General features: G+C 36.9%; 2 protein-coding genes across 5 annotated transcripts in view; one reads left to right on the forward strand and one right to left on the reverse strand.

Annotated features, from left to right (window-relative positions):
* Positions 1–391, reverse strand: part of LOC141444921 (uncharacterized) — a 137687-nt gene extending 137296 nt beyond the window's left edge. For 2 of the 3 annotated variants that reach the window (XM_074110711.1, XM_074110695.1), the window contains exon 1: positions 302–365. The gene's annotated coding sequence lies outside the window, so the exon portion shown is untranslated. Of the gene's footprint in view, positions 1–301 lie in introns of all 3 variants that reach the window. The other variant, XM_074110704.1, reaches the window with a different exon arrangement.
* LOC141444938 (trypsin 5G1-like) lies at positions 390–19153 on the forward strand. Of its 2 annotated transcripts, none has more exons than XM_074110733.1 (5): positions 390–705; positions 15497–15689; positions 17404–17653; positions 18173–18316; positions 18770–19153. In XM_074110733.1, exons 1-5 carry the CDS (start codon positions 669–671, stop codon positions 18920–18922), a joined length of 777 nt encoding a protein of 258 aa, XP_073966834.1. In that variant the 5' UTR covers positions 390–668; the 3' UTR covers positions 18923–19153. The 2 variants fall into 2 exon arrangements, with proteins under 2 accessions (XP_073966834.1, XP_073966825.1); XM_074110724.1 differs by lacking the exon at positions 390–705 and adding an exon at positions 14668–14729.
* Positions 19154–19633: the final 480 nt, after the last annotated feature.

Consider the following 19633-nt stretch of genomic DNA (forward strand, 5'->3'; position numbering starts at 1 on the left):
AATTCAATTAATCACAATACGCACATATAGATAAAAAAAACTTCGCGGGTAAAAACATAAAATATTCATAACAGACAAACACAATTCACTCAAAAGCTCGCAGACCATTGTTTATTTTTCTATTAATTTAATTAATTTGTTTCGCGCGCAAAATCCATTTATCAACCGGCAACGAACCGTCTAATCTCCGCTTTCTTTGATTATGAGGAGAGAGCCGCAGCCGCAATCGTTTTTACGAAAGTTTGCTGCGCCCCATCATTTGTCATCCCAGCACCGAAAAAGGAATAAATAAAATACTTACGGTAAAAAAACACAAGTCACAAAAATAGAATCACAAAAAGTTCGTCGTAAAAAAGTTCGGTCACAGTGCACAGGCGGCTCGCGTTGTTCGTAGTTGGAGGGTCTGAGTTCGTTCTCGGCCAGTGTCGTGGAGGCACTGAGCGGCGGAAGAGTTGTGCGTGCGCCCAGCGCCCGCGCACGTACCTCTCACCTAAAACTAAAACTGAATACGCGGTATAAACCAAAGTAATCATAGAATTTGACACCCTACACAATAAGGTTAAGGATAGACAGTAGCTATGGTAACGCGTTTTTTTGTAAGCTATTGCGTTGCTCGTTGATTGGTGATTAATAAGTTACTGGAGCGTGAGAGTGTTCAAACGCATTGAATGGAATTTGTGTTGTCTGAAAGAAAGTGCCATTCGGGTAAGTGTGCCGGCTCCGGCGAGCACGTATCGTGAGATTACTATGATTATCGCAAATGCATTTGCATTTGGATTGAGGGGATTTTCAAATGCTAAATTACATACGCTGTGTTCTGGTTACAACTGTTTCATAAAAAATACAGTAGATTTAGTTGTAATCTCTCAATAGGCATGCCATCTGCCAGAAGAGAGATTACTCTATTGTGGCGTGCCGTACGCTATACAGGATATTTACAAAATCATTCAATCAATTTGTGATCACTCATAGCGTGAGTGATTAAAAGTAAAACAAAATAAATACAGCATATTAGAATAAAGATTTCCTTGTAATTTCCATGTAGTTTCGTTTTTGTCGTGTCGTTATCTCATTTGATTTACTAAAAAAAATATTAATTCAAGACAATGATTAAATGAGTATCTATTAGATGAGTTATAAGTTCGGGTTATTTAGCTATTTTTATATCATGAAACAGTGATATCGTTTAATTGTCAATATTTCTTTTTCGATATATTTAAAAAAAATAAGGAAAAATCAGCATAAACAAACAAATGGTCCATGACTTTTTTTTCGAACGATTGCTAAACTAGAACTAAAATAAGTATTTTTATTGATATTTCAAAAATTGTTAGTTTCGTATAACTTGTCCTTAAATTAAAATTCGAAATTCTAATCACAACACAAATTTAAATTTAAATTTGCACTTTGATTAAATCAATCCCGATAGCCAATAGCTGTATGTGGATCGAACGATACAGTGGGAACATAATAATCCTCCTAATCTGCGATACTAAGACCGACTAGTCGTGTACTCCGCCGCCGACACAACTGATATTAGCTCTCGACGTAACTAAGTGCTCTCAGAACAGCTCTCTTTGCTAACTGAGATGGTTTTGTACTTTAGCGATATCTAAGTATAGACAACATTAAGCATCGGGAACCAGTTTGAGCGAATGCATTTTTAGAGATAAGGATCATCTTGTATTTCAATCGATTTACTATCATGGTGCAAATGGAAAATCGTCCAGATTGACTTTTTGAATTCCAACCGAAATAAAATTAATACCGTCCAAAGTGAATCTTGGCAAAATATGCTGGAAAATATTTAGTTCCCACGCGGGCCCAGAATGAAATGAAAACTTAACACCTACCATTGAATTGCTTCGGAGGTTTGTGCAGGTTTGCTCACGATGTTATCCTTCATCGTAAAGCTCGTGGTAAAAAATGTAATTTCGCATTATGAATTTCAAAAAACTCAGAGGTGCGAGCCCGGGTTTTAACCCACGATAACCCACGCTTAAGAGGCCATAAGTCAAACCACTAAGGCCACCACGGTTATCCTATGTTGATCAATGTGTGGAATCATTAATTATCATACAGAATAAAAAATCCTGTAAAACATTCAGTATATTTTGGTCAGCTCAACTGACGCTACACTTGGTCCTTAAAGCCAGGAGATGCGGGTTTACCGGGAGCAGCGTACCCCAAAACTATAATATCAGAAAAATCTTAGATTTCGTTAAGCAAACGTACCTACAGGTCGATTCACAAGAGCGGACGAAACGAACGGATTTAATGAGTGAATGAAAGTATTTGCGTGTTTCCTTTTTGAATACACTTCACACAAATATGAAAATGTCATGCATCTGTATTTTTCCAACAAAAATCTCTAAGTGTCATTACTTTCGTTCAATCCATTCGTGCCAGCTCTTCTGGATTGATCTATACAGCTAATAAAACAACAAAATAATATTAGAAGTATAGTTAGTATTTTGCCAAATCTTTAACGATCTTCAGTGTAAGCTGTATCAAATTTGAGGTATTAAGTATTAAAATTATCATAAAATCATAATTTTCATTTAATTTGTTTTTATTAAAGGTGTTGAGAATACTTGACGTGAACAATATTTCAAGAAAGATAGATGAACAGTGAGCAACGCTTAGTCCGACGCGGGTGAAGCTCGCTGGCATATTTCTTGTGTCATATCGCATTTATCATATCACAAACGTAATATTTACTTTAGGGTTCTTTAACCGACTAGAAATATTATAGCAAGGTGTTTTTTTCTAAATAATTTATTGAATCAAATCAAGCGTTACTTTGCGGAGGGATATATTAGTGCACTATAAACAATTATTTTGCTCACCCACGACCTTACAATAGCTACATCTATCTATGCAATAAATGTGTGTTCATGCAGCTCCTCCGCCTAATAATCAGTGATCTCAATAGCCAGTTTAACTTAATTAAGGAAATTTATTAAGTGGGTAGGTGAGTCAAGCAGATTTACATACTGGTAATTTTTAGGATTTCGTATATTATTATGGAGTCCAAGCTTTCTATTCATTCATCAGCCACAGAACAGCATGAATTACATCTATTGAACCTTTATAAACTTTGAGACGAGATATTAGCCGGTTAAGGTATACCCGCTAAGATCGACCGCTATAAAAAATATTAAACATAAAGCTAAAACTTCAAGAAATGTTTTTTTATCGGTGGGTTTGCTTGATCTTGATAAAAGCAATTGTCAGTGGTATAGCGAGCCCTTCGTATGCGAGTCCGGCTCGCGTTTGATCAGTTTTTTGCAATCAGGGTGCGAAAATAATTTAGAGTTTTGTGCCTGTATCGATATAAGCATGAATTATATCGAATGTAGTGTGAAACAGCTCTATCAGTGAAACTATTTATCTATTCACAAAAGGCCTTAATTACAAGTTAGAATTTCGACAGTTGCATTTTGTTGTCCTGTGTTTCAAATTGCCTTTAACATTGCGTTCTTAAGGCGAGTGGGTGGACTGACGTATCTGCCATTTATATCATTTTACATAGATACTCTAATTGATATCATTAATACCAAAGTGTATTTTAGTCTATTTTCTATAATTAGTAAGAATTGACGTACCTATGTATTTTCTTAACAAATTTAAAATAACGTAAGTAAGTACAAAAAACTGAAGGTAAGTTCTGGTCTAAAATAATCGCAACACAGTTACAACTCATAATTCACTCATATCCATCCCAGAGTAATATATATTATTGTTTTACATTATATTAAACAAGACACACGACGCAACTGTCATATCAAAATGTACATTTTACACTGTATGTTACATGTAGTTTTTTGTGGCTGTCAAAAGTCAAGCAGATAACACTGTTTTAGAAGACTGTCAAAGCAAATTCTTCATTTTTATTGTTGTCACCAGTAACCTAACGTTCTCAGGTTATACTATTTTTTTTATTAGTAGATAATACAAGAGCACCAGTTTTAGATAAACTCTCTATGCAGCGGACGAGCGTACGAAGCTCACCGGATGCCCCTACACATGTAGAGATACATGTGGAAGTATCCATTGCAACATAATTTAAAGCTATAATGGTGTCGCCACACCGCAAATTTGCAATTTTGTGGTTACCGCCTCCATCAGACGGGCATATGAGCCGAGACACTCCATCGATACATTTATTATGGAATCGATTTGCATTCAATATCATACTCGTTATGTGAAGTGGGCCGTTACGAAAAGTAATAAATGGTTGCAGAATAGTTTCGCTCATTGTCGTCGGCGATTGCTTATGGGTGAACTATTGTTCTGCAAATGATAGTTTTCGTCGTAGTGAGCCATAATAAATGGGTGTAACATATTTTTTGCTATAACATCTTTGTCTGATATTTATTTATATTTTCGATGTCGTCACCCGTTATTCGTCACACGTTATTTTAGTTTTTTTTTGTATTTATCTCTCTTGAAAAAGTGTTTGATTAATCATTCTAAAGAAAGAATCCAAATCTTGGCTACCTCACACGATAGATACCTAAGAAAATTGAATATAAATATTCCAGGAATTATCAGTAGGATCTCAATAAAAACCGGCCAAGAGCGTGTCGGACACGCCCGAAATAGGGTTCCGTAGCCATTACGAAAAAATTAAGTAATATTTTTCTAAGAATTTCGTATTTTATACGGAATCTTCCATAGTTTAGGTATATTTTATACCTTAGGCTGATATTTACTCTTAAATTACTAATAATTCTCAAGCAAACTTAACCGCTATAGTTTTCCTTGAAAGTTTGATATACTTACTACCATCCCCACCACCCACCGGTTTAGATTTTAGAGGGTGGACCTCGATTTTAATGAAAAATTCCACTTTAAAGTTGAATATTTCGCAAACATATCGCTGAATCAAAAAATCGTCTTAGCAAACCACAAATGGTTCTAAAAGACCTATCCAATGATACCCCAGACTATAGGGTTGAATGAGAAAAAAAAAATCACCCCCACTACGTCTATGGGAGTAGCCCTAAATCCGAAAAAAATTTATTGAGATGGCGAAACTATAAGGGTTCCGTTTTTGCCATTTTGGCTCCGGAACCCCAAAAATGATCAATTCTCTCGCGTCGAGATGGTACATCTGTGAAGCGACTGGTGGTACAGGGTAAAGTTGAGGGCACAAGAGCACGAGGCTGATCGCCTATGCGCTGGACCGACCAAATAAAGGCAGCACTTGGCAGTTCGCTGCATGAATGCACTCGGAAGGCACCAGTGAGAGAGGAATGGCGACGTATAGTGCGCCGTATTACCACCCCGGGTATGACGACCACAACCACTCTGACAAGAGTGTAACGACTAGGAAGAAGTTAACTACTTAGGTAACTTGATGTTAGAATTATATTATATGTTTAGTTAATTTATGAATACATTAAAAGAAGTGTGTATGCATTAATTACACCGTTTAACAGACATTTTCACGTACTGATGAAACGAAACCACAATTTTATTCACAATGCGTCATTAGCATAAAAAGTTCATCATTATAAGATTTAACGGTCCTGAGATTAATACAGCATGTGCGAAAATAGAGTCATATTAGGCAAGTGAAACCGAACGTTTTGAGTCAGGTCACAAAAGAATAAACGAGAACTATTGTAACATTTATAACACAATCGCCAAGGTTAATCGTTTTGAACTACGGATACCATTTTCTCAGCTGAAATCTTGTCACGACATGCGACGGGTGCGGTTTTCGATTAACTGTCTGGAAGGCTTACACGTTACTACAAGAAATTTAATGGTTTTAGCTTTTTAACCTCAGAAGTGAGCCAAAGAACTAATATATTTTTGTTTTTTTATTAATTATCAAAAACGTTACACGACCTAACGAGATACACTAATGGCCAATACGAAATAAAATGAAGAAATTTTAGTATAGGTATTCTTTCGACAAGTTTTCGACGAGAGTTCAACAGTGATCAAGGTCCTTATATGGGTAGAAGGTAACAAAATTCCTTTTGATCCTTGTGGAATTTCAATACCATCAACAAAAATTTCACTGCCTTTGTCGCTCAAATATCACAAATATATTACGAGAAATTTTTTAACTTCCAGATACGTCAGATTAAGCGAAGAGTTAAAATAAAAACTAAATAACTAGAATTCCGGCTGCAAGTGGCTTACTAAGAAAGCTAATAAAAAAACATGGCGCGGTGAAAGAAACTCGCGCAGCTAACACCTGAAAACATTAAAGATAGAAATGATTTCACTTTTTTCCACGAATAGTATTTTTTTAGTTTATGTTTTAACTATTGCATTTGACTTCTTAGCCAATGCCAGTTTTTACAAGTTCTATGCTCTCACTATTAAGAAATAAAGTAAAGTTGCTCTAAATGTTTTTTTTTTTATACTGGATCAACAATCACTGTACTTTTTAACTAAGTTCTGAATATTTTTCTTTAATTTTATTAAAATGTTAATAATAACGCTAACTTGATTTGTTATTGGAAAAGGTATCGTGACGTGCGTGCACACGTCTGCTGACGAGTGTCCAAGTGCAATTAACGCAGAGGCGAAGGCTCTGCGCACGCACAATTCCAAGTTCGGGCTCTTGCACGTCTAGAAGCGAATGAGTGACTTTGGGTGTTTTTAATGCTTGATCCTGTTTTTTTTTAGTGGTCATAAGACACAGCTTTTTGAAAAAAAAAAACAAAATAAATTAAGATTGTTTTTTTGGAATCTTTTTGTTTTTTTTTTATTTCAATTCCAAATTTTTACTTTTACGGTAATCCCGTAAAACCTAAATTGAATATACAAACTGAAATATAGATGCACAGACAAAACAGAAAAATAAGACCATCACTGGGAATCGAACCCAGGTCCTCGGTAATCCGTACCGCGTGCTATACCGCTACACCACTGATGGTCAACGATACCGACACGAATTTCCCCTATGCACCTCATATCTCAGCTTGTTTGTTTCTTACATAGTCACTTAAGCAGTGACGCTAGCGACATCTATGCCGTAGCCCTCATCGAGAAACTTTTTTTGGCACTCCATTGGAACTAACCGCTCACCCGGACAAGATATATCTTTACTAAGCAATCAAATTAAGATTGGTTTTTTGGAATCTTTTTGTATTTTTTATTTTTAATTCCCAATTTTTACTTTTACGGTCATCCCGTAAAACCTAAATTGAAAATACAAACTGAAATATAGATGCACAGAAAAAACAGAAAAATAAGACCATCACTGGGAATCGAACCCAGGTCCTCGGTAATCCGTACCGCGTGCTATACCGCTACACCACTGATGGTCAACGGTACCGACACGAATTTCCCCTATGCACCTCATATCTCAGCTTGTTTGTTTCTTACTTAGTCACTTAAGCAGTGACGAGCGAGCGAGCGAGCGAGGGGTGAGCGGTTAGTTCCAATGGAGTGCCGAAAAAAGTTTCTCGATGAGGGCTACGGCATAGATGTCGCTAGCGTCACTGCTTAAGTGACTAAGTAAGAAACAAACAAGCTGAGATATGAGGTGCATAGGGGAAATTCGTGTCGGTACCGTTGACCATCAGTGGTGTAGCGGTATAGCACGCGGTACGGATTACCGAGGACCTGGGTTCGATTCCCAGTGATGGTCTTATTTTTCTGTTTTTTCTGTGCATCTATATTTCAGTTTGTATTTTCAATTTAGGTTTTACGGGATGACCGTAAAAGTAAAAATTTGGAATTGAAATAAAAAATACAAAAAGATTCCAAAAAACCAATCTTAATTTGATTGCTTAGTAACGATATCTCTTGTCCGGGTGAGCGGTTAGTTCCAATGGAGTGCCGAAAAAAGTTTCTCGATGAGGGCTACGGCATAGATGTCGCTAGCGTCACTGCTTAAGTGACTAAGTAAGAAACAAACAAGCTGAGATATGAGGTACATAGGGGAAATTCGTGTCGGTACCGTTGACCATCAGTGGTGTAGCGGTATAGCACGCGGTACGGATTACCGAGGACCTGGGTTCGATTCCCAGTGATGGTCTTATTTTTCTGTTTTTTCTGTGCATCTATATTTCAGTTTGTATTTACAAAATAAATTGTTAGTACTTATTTATAGGAGTTAGCACCCTCGCTTCTTTTTATGAAATGCCTGTAGAAAGAGGCACCTTTCTTCCGTGAGAGGTTATTAAAATTTTCGCCAATTTAGTAATATTACATTTTTACCACTTCTACACATACCTATTATGTTACCTATTATATGTGCTAGTTTGAAATAAGCTTAGCAATACTGTGCGAATTTCAAAATAACATCTCTGCATAATTTAGATAGACTGCGTGAGTGTTAATGGACGTGAGAAAAAACTCCACTTTTTGTGAAAGTTTTCTTTTGAAATATCGCGATTTACCGCTTTGACCTAAATGTAGTATAAAATGAAGCATTGCTACTATTTAGTATGTTTTGCGTCGGCCAATGTCAAGAAATTTATTAATTCAGGTTTTTATTTTACTTTAAATACCTACTGAGCTTATGAGATATCGCATAACCTTTGTTTTGTTTAGTTTGTTTTTTCTTTTCTTCGATCCTCTTTGCAGCCCGGCTGAGCGAATTTTAACATAGGGGTATCATTAAATTCATCATAACTGTCGGAGTGACATAAGGTATACAATATTTCAAGATAAATAAAAGTATAAATAGTTTTGTATTTAAATAAATAAATAAGATAATGTACACGAAAACCACATGGGGTGGATTAAAAAAACTTTTGTAACAAGAGGATCAAATGATAGCTGATAATTAGCCCATTATAAATATATAATTAAGTTAAAATAAATAAATAAACATCATAGGACCTTTAACACCTTGACCGAGTCCCAAACTAAGCAAAGCTTGTACTATGAAGATAAATACGTACCTACATAAATACATATTAAACATCCAAGATCCAGGAACAAAAATTTGTGTTATTCATACAAATATCTGCCCCGGCCGGGAATCGAACCTGGGACCTCAAGCTTCGTAGTCAGTTTCTCTAACCACTTGGTCCGGTAGTCAAAAACCGGTCCGGTCGGTGTTATATTACTTTTAAGCCACCCTTTTCACAGGAATAGATATTTATCGAAAAATAATAAAAAAAGAAGTGCTCTAGAACTTTGTTAAGTAACTTACAACAGTCGGAACCTGTAACGGAACTGAAGTTGTTTATTTTATTTTTATTTTTAGGGTTACGTACCTACCTCAAAAGGAAAAACGGAACCCTGATTTATAGGATCACTTTTTGTCCGTCTGTCTCTCTGTCTGTCAAGACCCTTTTTCTCGGGAACGCGTGGAGGTATCAAGCTGAAATTTATATCAAATACTGAGGTCTACTGTCCCTTGGAACTGTGAAAAAATCAAACTTCTACGCCAACGCAATCAAAAGATGCCGCCGTTTATGCTGCAAATTTCCGCAAATTTTCGAAACTCGCAAGGGAATCAAAACCTACAGGATACTTCCGTGAACTCAGAATCTTGAAATTTGGTACGAAGCGAAGGTTCCTGAGAAAACTTAAAACGACGCAATAAAACAACGACAATAAAACTTACTTTAATAAAGTTACTGATAAATAAATAAAGGGTCCTGATAGACGGACGGACGGACGGACCACAAAGTGATCCTATAAGGGTTCCTTTTTTCCTTTCGAGGTACGGAACCCTAAAAAATAAGCAATCTGGGAAACTGACGCAGAGCAACCCTTCCATTCCAGAAACACGCTAATTACGAGTCCAATCAGTTCACTTCCTGAGCATCAATACGGAACAGACATAGATAAATATCTTCATCTCTTGTATTTATTCTCAGTACCTACGCCTCAATGAACACACGGCTTCTATTCTCATCTGTTGGAGATATAAAGCGAGACTTGTATCAGCCTTACTCATTACGAATTGCATGTAAAAGTGAGATAGTGGATTCGAATCTCGCGCACGTGCTGTATGGCAATATCCCATGCGTGGTGTTGAATCCGGTCTCTATTGACGTCTTCCAGATATCATTAGACGATACACTCTGTCTGCCAATTAAAACTATATCGGTACTGTACACAATTTGTCTGAATATGATATTGTTAAGTATAATGCTTTGTAATTACAATACAGAATTAGATATTTTACGTATAAATTGTTGACATTATTCGTCGGGAATTTATGTCTTTATAGATAACTAGAGTTTACCCATGGCTTCGCACGCGTAAGCTATTCGATCTGGTTACAATTGAAATTCTGGGATTTTACAAAATTCCCCTAGCAAATCCCAAAATTTATATCGTGATCTTCATTGAGGTTTACTGTCCAAAATTTCAAGACTCTAAATCCAGCGGTTAAAATTAAAGTTTTTATCTCTATCCCTTGGGAATATCGGGATAAAAAGTAACCTATATGTTATTTTAGAAGTCCAGCTACCTATATACCAAATTTAATGACTCTAAGCCCAGCGGTTGTTATTTCGAGATTCTATCCTTATCCCGTGGGAATATCAGGATAAAAGCAGCCTATGTGTTATTCCAGACGTCCAGCTACCGATATACCAAATTTCATGACTCCAAGCCCAGCGGTTGTTATTTCAAGATTTTATCCCTATTCCGTAGGAATATCGGGATAAAATATAGCCTGTATGTTAATCCAGACGTTCAGCTACCTACATATCAAATTTCATGACTCTAAGCCCAGCGGTTGTTATTTCAAGATTTTATCTCTCATCATCATCATCATCCCAGCCTATGTACGTCCCACTGCTGGGCACAGGCCTCCTCTCAGAACAAGAGGGCTTGGGCCATAGTTCCCACGCGGGCCCAGTGCGGATTGGGAACTTCACACGCACCATTGAATTGCTTCGCAGGTTTGTGCAGGTTTCCTCACGATGTTTTCCTTCACCGCAAAGCTCGTGGTAAATTTCAAATGTAATTACGCACATGAATTTCGAAAAACTCAGAGGTGCGAGCCGGGGTTTGAACCCACGACCCTCTGTTTGAGAGGCGATAGGTCAAACCACTAGGCCACCACGGCTCCCACTAGGCCACCACGGCTCATTTTATCCCTATCCCGTAGGAATATCGGGATAAAATATAGCCTGTATGTTAATCCAGACGTCCAGCTACCTACATACCAAATTTCATGACTCTAAGCCCAGCGGTTGTCATTTCAGGATTTTGTCCCTATCCCGTGGGAATATCGGGATAAAAAGTAGCCTATATATTAATCCAGGGTATACTGGGTGATTCCGGGGTCATGAGCAGGAGTAAAAGGGGTGATGGGGACGACATTCACACTCAGCAACTTTTACTATTGGACCAGCCTCGAAATCGCGAAAAAAAACCATCTAATCAAGAGATAATTGATCGCTAACTATCTGAAATGTATGGAATAGCAGTTATTTTTGCCATTTCGTGGCTGGTCCCATAGAAAAAGTTGCTCAGTGTGAATCACCTCATCACCCCATTCACTCCTGCTCATGATCCCGGAATCACCCAGTATATTACCTGTATGCCAAATTTCATTGAAATCCGTTCGGTAGTTTCTCCGTGAAAGAGGTAACTTTTTTCTACACGTCTAGCTGATGTGTTGGCTTGAAATAAAATTAGTGATCGAAATTAGTTTCAAAACAAAAACACCATGAAGCAAGTTTCAACTGTTTTATTTACCGGGCGTGGCCTGTAATACGAGCAAAAAATTAAAACATGTACTCGTCAAACTGAACAACATTAGTTCAGCAACTTTTAAAAATAATGAAGTCTTTAGATTTTCCCCTTTTCATACAAATTAAATACTGTTATCAATGAACGCCATCCTAGAACCCAACTGACGTCGCCTGTCATGGTTCAAATATCAAGCATTTTGCTTTACATTGCTTCTTCGAAAAAACTTTATAAAGTGTAATAAAAATTAAAAAATCTGATTATTTTTAAAAGTCGCTGAACTAATGTTGTTCAGTTTGACGAGTATGATCTATGTTTTAATTATTTGCTCGTATTACAGGCCACACACTGTATAATGATATAATTCAAATTGATAAATCATAGCGGTAACTGCGATTAACAAAAGATTTCTTAACCTATAAAATGCAAATGTCGATACGGTTTGATAGCCATATAATATTTCACACGAGAATTTCCCAATAGTGACCTTCGCTGGGTCGTAACTGCCCACGTACGTGACAATATTCGCTATCACAACTGTAATTAGTTGCTAAATAGGTTAAAGTTTATTTGAAATTACAGCTCTTAATTAGGTACACTTCATTAGAAAGTATTCATGTTCGGTGCCCACATAACATAGGTAATTTGAAAATAACCAGGGGTAGGGCAGACGCGTTGCCAACATAGAGGCCTAAGATACATCAAGTGCCAGTAATTTCACCGGCTGGGAGCAAGATGGTGGTAGCAATGCGGGCAGACCTTGCACAAGGTCCTACTACCTGCAAAATGGGCTAAGAAAGAAAAAAAGTCCTTAGTTATTAAATCGGCTATTTATTGCACAAAATTAATTAATATGAAATCCGGAAGGGTTTTAGTTTAGAGGGAGGGAAAGATTGAAGTTACGTTACAGTATGTAAAATTAGGCAGGTACAGTAAACAAACAAAATAGAGAAAATTGTAACAATACATTTTTGTTCTGATTTATAAAATTTTGAATCGTCCTAAATCCATAATATAGATTCTATTGTAGTCTTTAAATGTACAGTTAACTAGCGGACCCGGCAGGCGTTGTCCTGCCCGAAAAATAACATACCAACAACAGCGCCATCTTGCGGGTCCAATTTATTTAAATACGTTCTTTAATTTGAGGGGAGAGCTTACCGTATCGACGGGATGAACATTAAATGTTTGACAGTTAAGAAACCTATGAACATTTCGTATGGGAAAATGTTTTTTCTTTTATTTTATTTTTTCGTTAATTTTCCAATGATTTTAATACTTTTTATCCTATTCCTGACGAAAACAAATTCAAAAACACAAAAATCATAAAAATTGGTCCAACCTTTCTTGAGTTATAAATGTTGTAATAATACAACTTTGTTTTATATATACAGGTTGTAACATTCAGATCGGTCAGTATGGGAAAGTCTGAAACTATACGATATACGAAGATCTGTTCTTAGGAACAATGTCCAAAAACTGCATTCATCGAACCCAGTTGATTTGAAAAATTTAAATTACATAAGTAATTTTTATTTGGATATCGATAGTGTACGTCATAAGCAATAAACGTTACTATGAAACACGATATCTAGAATGAATAAAACGCATTGTACTTATTTCATATTATGTAATAATGTAGGTATGTTTTACTTTTAAAATCGCCTAGGTTCGATTCCCGAGCTGAGTATAAGTTTTTTTTTAATGTTTGAATGCAGTTTTTCTTGTTACTAAAATAACATGGTTCCTAAGAACAGATTTTAGTATGCCTTATACTTTCGGACTTTCCCATACTGACCGATCTGAATGTTACACCCTGTATATAAACAACTGTAATGACGAGAGCCTCTAAGTAGTCCTCTACCAATGAATGTAATATAGGAGACTATTATTAAGTTTAACGTCTTATGTTTACGTGCCATATTTATCCTCGCTCGTGATTTATTCATTTTCCTTTCATGCAAATTTCCAAGACTCTGATTGCTTTGTCCGAATTGGAAAATGAAAAATTCTGCCGCCGGTTGAAAAACAAACGTCATAATGATTCGGACATATTTTCGAGATCATAGCCGGGATAGCAAACAATAGGGGGATGCCGGAAAAGCGAAAAAAAGAAAGAGAATAGGCACCCATCTGCGGAAAACGAAATGAAAGGAGATTGGTGCATTTAAAAAGACAATTTAGATACTTTTATTTTTCGTTTACATTTACTCTTCAGATACTCAAGACGTGGAGGCGGCCGCTTAAAACTTTTGATTACTAATTTGTGGGCTGTAATGTATTTACCTTGTTACGTTCATGATTCCCTTTTCCTTGCCAAGTATAACTGGCCCTGAAGAGGTACCTCCTATGGTATAATTATAAAATGTGTACAAAAGGATTAAAAACAAACTTCGAAACAATTTGATTTTCAATTAAACATAAGACATGCGTCACGACAGCGCTGGCATTGAGCTCTCAAAATCGATTGACGTCAGACGTTTTGTTGCATTAGATGCAAACCTTCAATTACATTTCGACAAATTATTGTAGTAATTACGTACACCAAAAGAATTCCGCTTTTCAAAATGATAATTTACTTATTGACGTCGGCCTGTGTGTTGGGGCACCACTTCACAATTTTTATTTACATGTCCATAATTAAATGAGCTCCAATCTTCTTATTTCCGTTACGAGTTATTGAATACGTCAAGGTAAAAAATTATATCTGGACGATTTAGAATGAAATGTAATGTGCCGAATTTGGATACATTTATTTGAGCGTCTTTCACACCTTGGATGTAACCTTATACAGCGTAATTAAATAGCTATTACGTAAAAACACATGACACTGCAACACATGCATGACATTGACAGCCACAAGGATGCGTGTAAGTATACGAAAATTGCATTTTAACAACTCTCATATCACTCTTGTCAACGTTTATTATTTGTGTAATGACAAACGTTTAACTGAAAACAATTTTCCTGTGAAATATATAAGAATTTAAAGTTGGAAACATTCTCATTACTTAGCTTCAAGTCGAGCAAAGACATGGATAAAGTATTTTTCTGTTTCGTTCTTTTTCTTTGCGTGGCTCTCAACGGAGGTGAGGACAATAGTTTTAAAGCTTAAATATGGTATACTTACAAAGGATTTATTTCACACGAAGTTTTATTCTTACAGTGTTGGTTCTGTCGCCTGCGTTTGCGGTGACACATTATTATATTTTATGTTACATTCTTCACGTCTTTAGAGGCTTTTATTAGACGATACATATTTCGAGTTGGACGTTGTTTCCATAAACATAAATAGTAATAGTGAGTTTCGCATGATTGGGTAACAAGCAAGCCATTTAACAAAGCTGATTGACGTTGAAATGTGTTAGTAGGGTTTTCGGAGCGCAGTTGTTTTGAAACTAGCACGAACAGGCAGATTGACACGACAGATTTAAAATTGCTGGTCCACCCGGAACCTACTAAATTTACAGCCGTACTGTGGCTTTTCAAAAACATAAGTAAATCGAGAGGTTTCTATTTAGGACAAGTATGTAAAGTACATAAAAGTGCATACTATGTCAAAACGTTGAACTATGTTTAAACTTTAGTCCAGTCTCATTTCTTGCAAACTAGCATAGAATTCAACCCATTTATCTTTATTTATCTCTAAAGTAAATATTATACGACTAAATTAATTTCATTTTAGAATTAAGTTTATTTCAAAATCGTAGGATTCGACCACTTTAAATAATTTTGTATGATAATTTATTGTTCACTAAATTACATTTTCTGTTATCTATCTTTCATTTGTTTGTTAAATTTGTATAGTTTGGGTTTTGTAAGAGTATTAAGTATCTTCAGTTTTTCATTATTTCAGATGTCTCGTGCAGGAAACATGGACGTACTGCGAAATCCGATGACGGTAAGATAGTCGGCGGCTACAATGCAACGATACAGCAATTCCCCTACCAAGTCTACCTTATTGTACAGAAGGGGAACGACTACTATGCGTGCGGGGGATCCATCCTTAGCTCTCGATTTATTCTGACTGCAGCTCATTGTCTAACTGGGTAAGACGTTTAAACCTCGGCTAGGAACCACTTGATAATTATCCCAGGTAAAAAACGTGTTTTATGATGCGTATGACGTGTTTTACGCTAGATGATAGGTTAAGGTATACCGTAGGCGACAGGCTAGCACTGACCTAATCTGTCACTATTGCACCGTTTTTGTCAAACTTGAAACCTATTTGGAATAGCTAAAAGTGGCTCCGAAACGGTAACGTTTCGTGTGCTCTGCCTACCTCATTTGGGAATACAGGCGTGATGTTTGTGTGTTGTGTGTGTGAGAAACTAGAAAGCATAGTAGGTACAAATGAGCAAAGGAAAGAAAGAAAAAAGACGCTCATTCACTAATACAGAAAATTTAAACAATTACACACAAATAAAATATAAAAAAACATAAAAACACACATGAAATAGTACATTATACAGAATTTTGTGAGTCCTGCAAAAGCGAAACGGTCGCTGACTCAGCATTTTGCTGAGGCGTTAAACGCGAGTGTGCTCTGTTAATAAGGTGTCGCTAGTCGCAAAAAAGATAATAGAAATACAATTATACTTGATCCATATTGAGGATCGTGGGTTCAAACCCTCACCTCTGGGTTTTTCGAAATTCATGTGCGAAATTACATTTGAAATTTACCACGAGCTTTACGGTGAAGGAAAACATCGTGAGGAATCCTGCACAACAAACCTGCGAAGCAATTCAACGGTGTGTGTGAAGTTCCCAATCCGCACTGGGCCCGCGTGGGAACTACGGCCCAAGCCATCTCATTCCGAGAGGAGGCCCGTGCCCTGCAGTGGGACGTATATAGGCTGGGATGATAATGACTCATATTTGTGTCAGCGGGAAACGGCAGGTTAAGGGTTGAACAGTCACCGCAATTTTTAAGTGACTCCAGAACAGGTCGTGAGGTTGTTACGATCGTGACATGACCGAAGGCGCATGTGTACATAATTTTGTACTCATATCACGTTAATATCGCAATAGTGCCGATAAAATAATGGCCGAGTACTTAAGAAAATTACAGGTCAAAGGCCTCTACAAAATGACATGTTTATAGGTGAAATAGCTTTTTCTCAATATGTTAAATGTATAATTAATATTTAAGTTAAAGGAAATCTATAAGTACTACAAGTTTCCACAATAGTATCTACGCTACGCGAACAAAACCAAATAGCACAGCTGGTATCTAAGCTAGCGAAGAAGCAGTCAATATAGTCGCTATCGTTTTTTTGTTTATTTTTTGTTTCATTAACTAAGAAATTAAACAAAAAATAGAAACATTGAATTGATTGAATGATTTTTTTATTGAATCAGGCGTTACTTTGCGGAGGTCCATATCAATGAACTAAAAGAATTTCCTTGCTCACCCGCGACCTTACGATAGCTAGGCTTATGCAAAATATGCGTGTTCATGCAGTTCTGCAGATGAGCTCTGAAGATGAGCTCTGGTTGAGTTCGAAACGCCTCAGTGTAGTGTGGTGGTGGTGATAGATGGGTTTGTGTGATTTGTGTGTGTTCTTACAGCGTGGAGGTGGAGGAACTGCATGAACACGCATATTTTGCATAAGCTTAGCTATCGTAAGGTCACGGGTGAGCAAGGAAATTCTTTTAGTTCATTGAATGAATTTTCATTATTTAAATTGATTTAGTATTGTTTGTTGTTAAATAATTTTTACAAAACATTGAATTGGAAATACTTAATCATTTTTATTTCAGCGTCTCAAGAGTTTACATCAGAACAGGCAGTACCAACTCCGGCAGCGGCGGCAATGTGTATTCTACAACACTTTACACGCAGCATCCGCAGTACAACGCCAGAACCTCTGACTATGACGTGGCGGTTGTTAAACTGTTGCAGGCTATGACATTAGATGGCTCCAACGCAAGAGCTATCAAACTACCGCCTTCAAATACTAATATACCAGCCGGTACTCAAATTGTAGTATCAGGGTGGGGTACAACACAAGTAAGTACCGACCTACGCGACAACACTTCCATCCTCACCATTTAGATGGTTGGCGGTCCTCTACTGTGCGTTTTTCCAGAAATTTCCTGCCTCGCACAGCAAAACTCTGGAATGAGCTATCGCCTGCGGTATTCCCAGACCGCTATGACCTTGAAGTTTTCAAGAAAAGAGCGTACTCCTACCTTAAAGGCTGGCAACGCACTTGTGACTCTTCTGGTGTTGCAGGTGTCCATGGGCGACGGTAATCGCTTACCATCAGGCGATCCGCCTGCTCGTTTTCCCCCTATACCATAAAAAAAAAGTACGAATAATAGCCCCTTAATCTTCACGAGTAACATTAATATATCAGTTAGGCACTAATTAGCAATACATTACCTCTTGACTGTTTCTTTTATCTTTCTTTAATAATAGACATCAAGTAATATGTTAATAACGCAAGTATGAGATATCAGTGCTCATTTGAATCCACAATGCCATGCGCTGAACACCTCTTTTCTATCATAATTATATATTTTTTAGGAAAATGGTCAAACGAGCAGCACTTTGATGGCTGTGAGGGTCCCAACAGTTGCAACTTCAGAGTGCGAGAAAGCGTACAACAGCGCCATCACCAGTAGAATGTTCTGCGCTGGAGTGCCTGAGGGTGGAAGGGATTCGTGCCAGGTAACGCTTGATAGAGATACTTGTAAGGCTATGATCAAATTGAAATTACCCACTACATACATTGTGACGTAGAATATATGAATAGCTTGCTATTTTGAATTAACGTTCTTAGTTCGAGAATATTCTGTTATGCGCACTTTTTGTCAAAATTAAGTCAAGTAGCTATGAGCTGCTCACCATTTCTTTGGCTGCCTTGTCAAAGATATTTAATAGGAAAGATACAAAATATGTGTCCTTGGATGAAAATATGAGGCTAAAAGTTCCAACTTCATGGAAGAATAGTCTTGTGCAGTATCAAATTAATACTGAAGAAGAAATATTATAAATAGCAAAGTGATCTGGATGAGTCTCAACAACTTCACACATACCTTTCAAGATTAGGTGCGACAGATGGAAAATGACTGTGTAAATTTACTATACTAATGACAAAGAAGAATGTTTTCTCATCTACAGGGAGACTCAGGCGGTCCGGCTGTATCCAAAGATTCAGGGCTGCAGTTGGGAATAGTATCATTTGGTCGCGGCTGCGCACAAGCAGGTTACCCAGGAGTCTACACCAACGTGTCTTCTGTACGAACCTTCATCAAGCTGCAGACTGGTATATAAAGATCCACATGAAAGCCAATGTCTACGGAGGCAGCACAAATGAAACGAAATCTGATTCTATCTTATTTTATTTTTCTTTTTTGACAACACTTATGCACATGTCATAACATATTGTTCCTGACTAAGAGAATTCCACTTACAAGCTTGAAAATTTTACTTTGTGCTTACCATTTCCTAATGCTAAGTATGAATAGAACTATTCCATTTAATACTTTGTTTTGTTAGCAATAAAGGCGCTATTTACTGTTAAATAACTTTTTATTTTAACATCCGTACTAATATCATAAATGCCAAAGTTATTGTCAGTTTCTTTGTGTTACGCCGGATCTTTACGCTTAAACCGCTGAACCAATTAAAATGCAATTTGGCATGGAGATAGTTTAAGCCTTTGGGAAGGAAATAGGATAGTTTTCCCGTAACATTTCAACGTTCTCACGGGATAGCGATAAACAAATTCTTCGCAGACGGATTCGCGGATAAAAGATAATATAGGATACAAGCTAAGACGAAAGTTATGTTGTTAAGGAGAATTTAATTGCACTTTTTTCCGTATCAAAAACGTGAAGTCAAAAGCCAAAATGTAAATACGGACACGATGCCAATGTTTTAAACAGATAAAAAGTAAAACTTTTCTTTGATTGACAAAACTCTAAATGAATACTAACACCGGATCCCTTAGCATTTAAATGAACGGGACCTGCCAAGTTTCTG

The sequence above is a fragment of the Choristoneura fumiferana genome, chromosome 2, assembly GCF_025370935.1.
Source record: "Choristoneura fumiferana chromosome 2, NRCan_CFum_1, whole genome shotgun sequence".
Taxonomy (NCBI): domain Eukaryota; kingdom Metazoa; phylum Arthropoda; class Insecta; order Lepidoptera; family Tortricidae; genus Choristoneura; species Choristoneura fumiferana.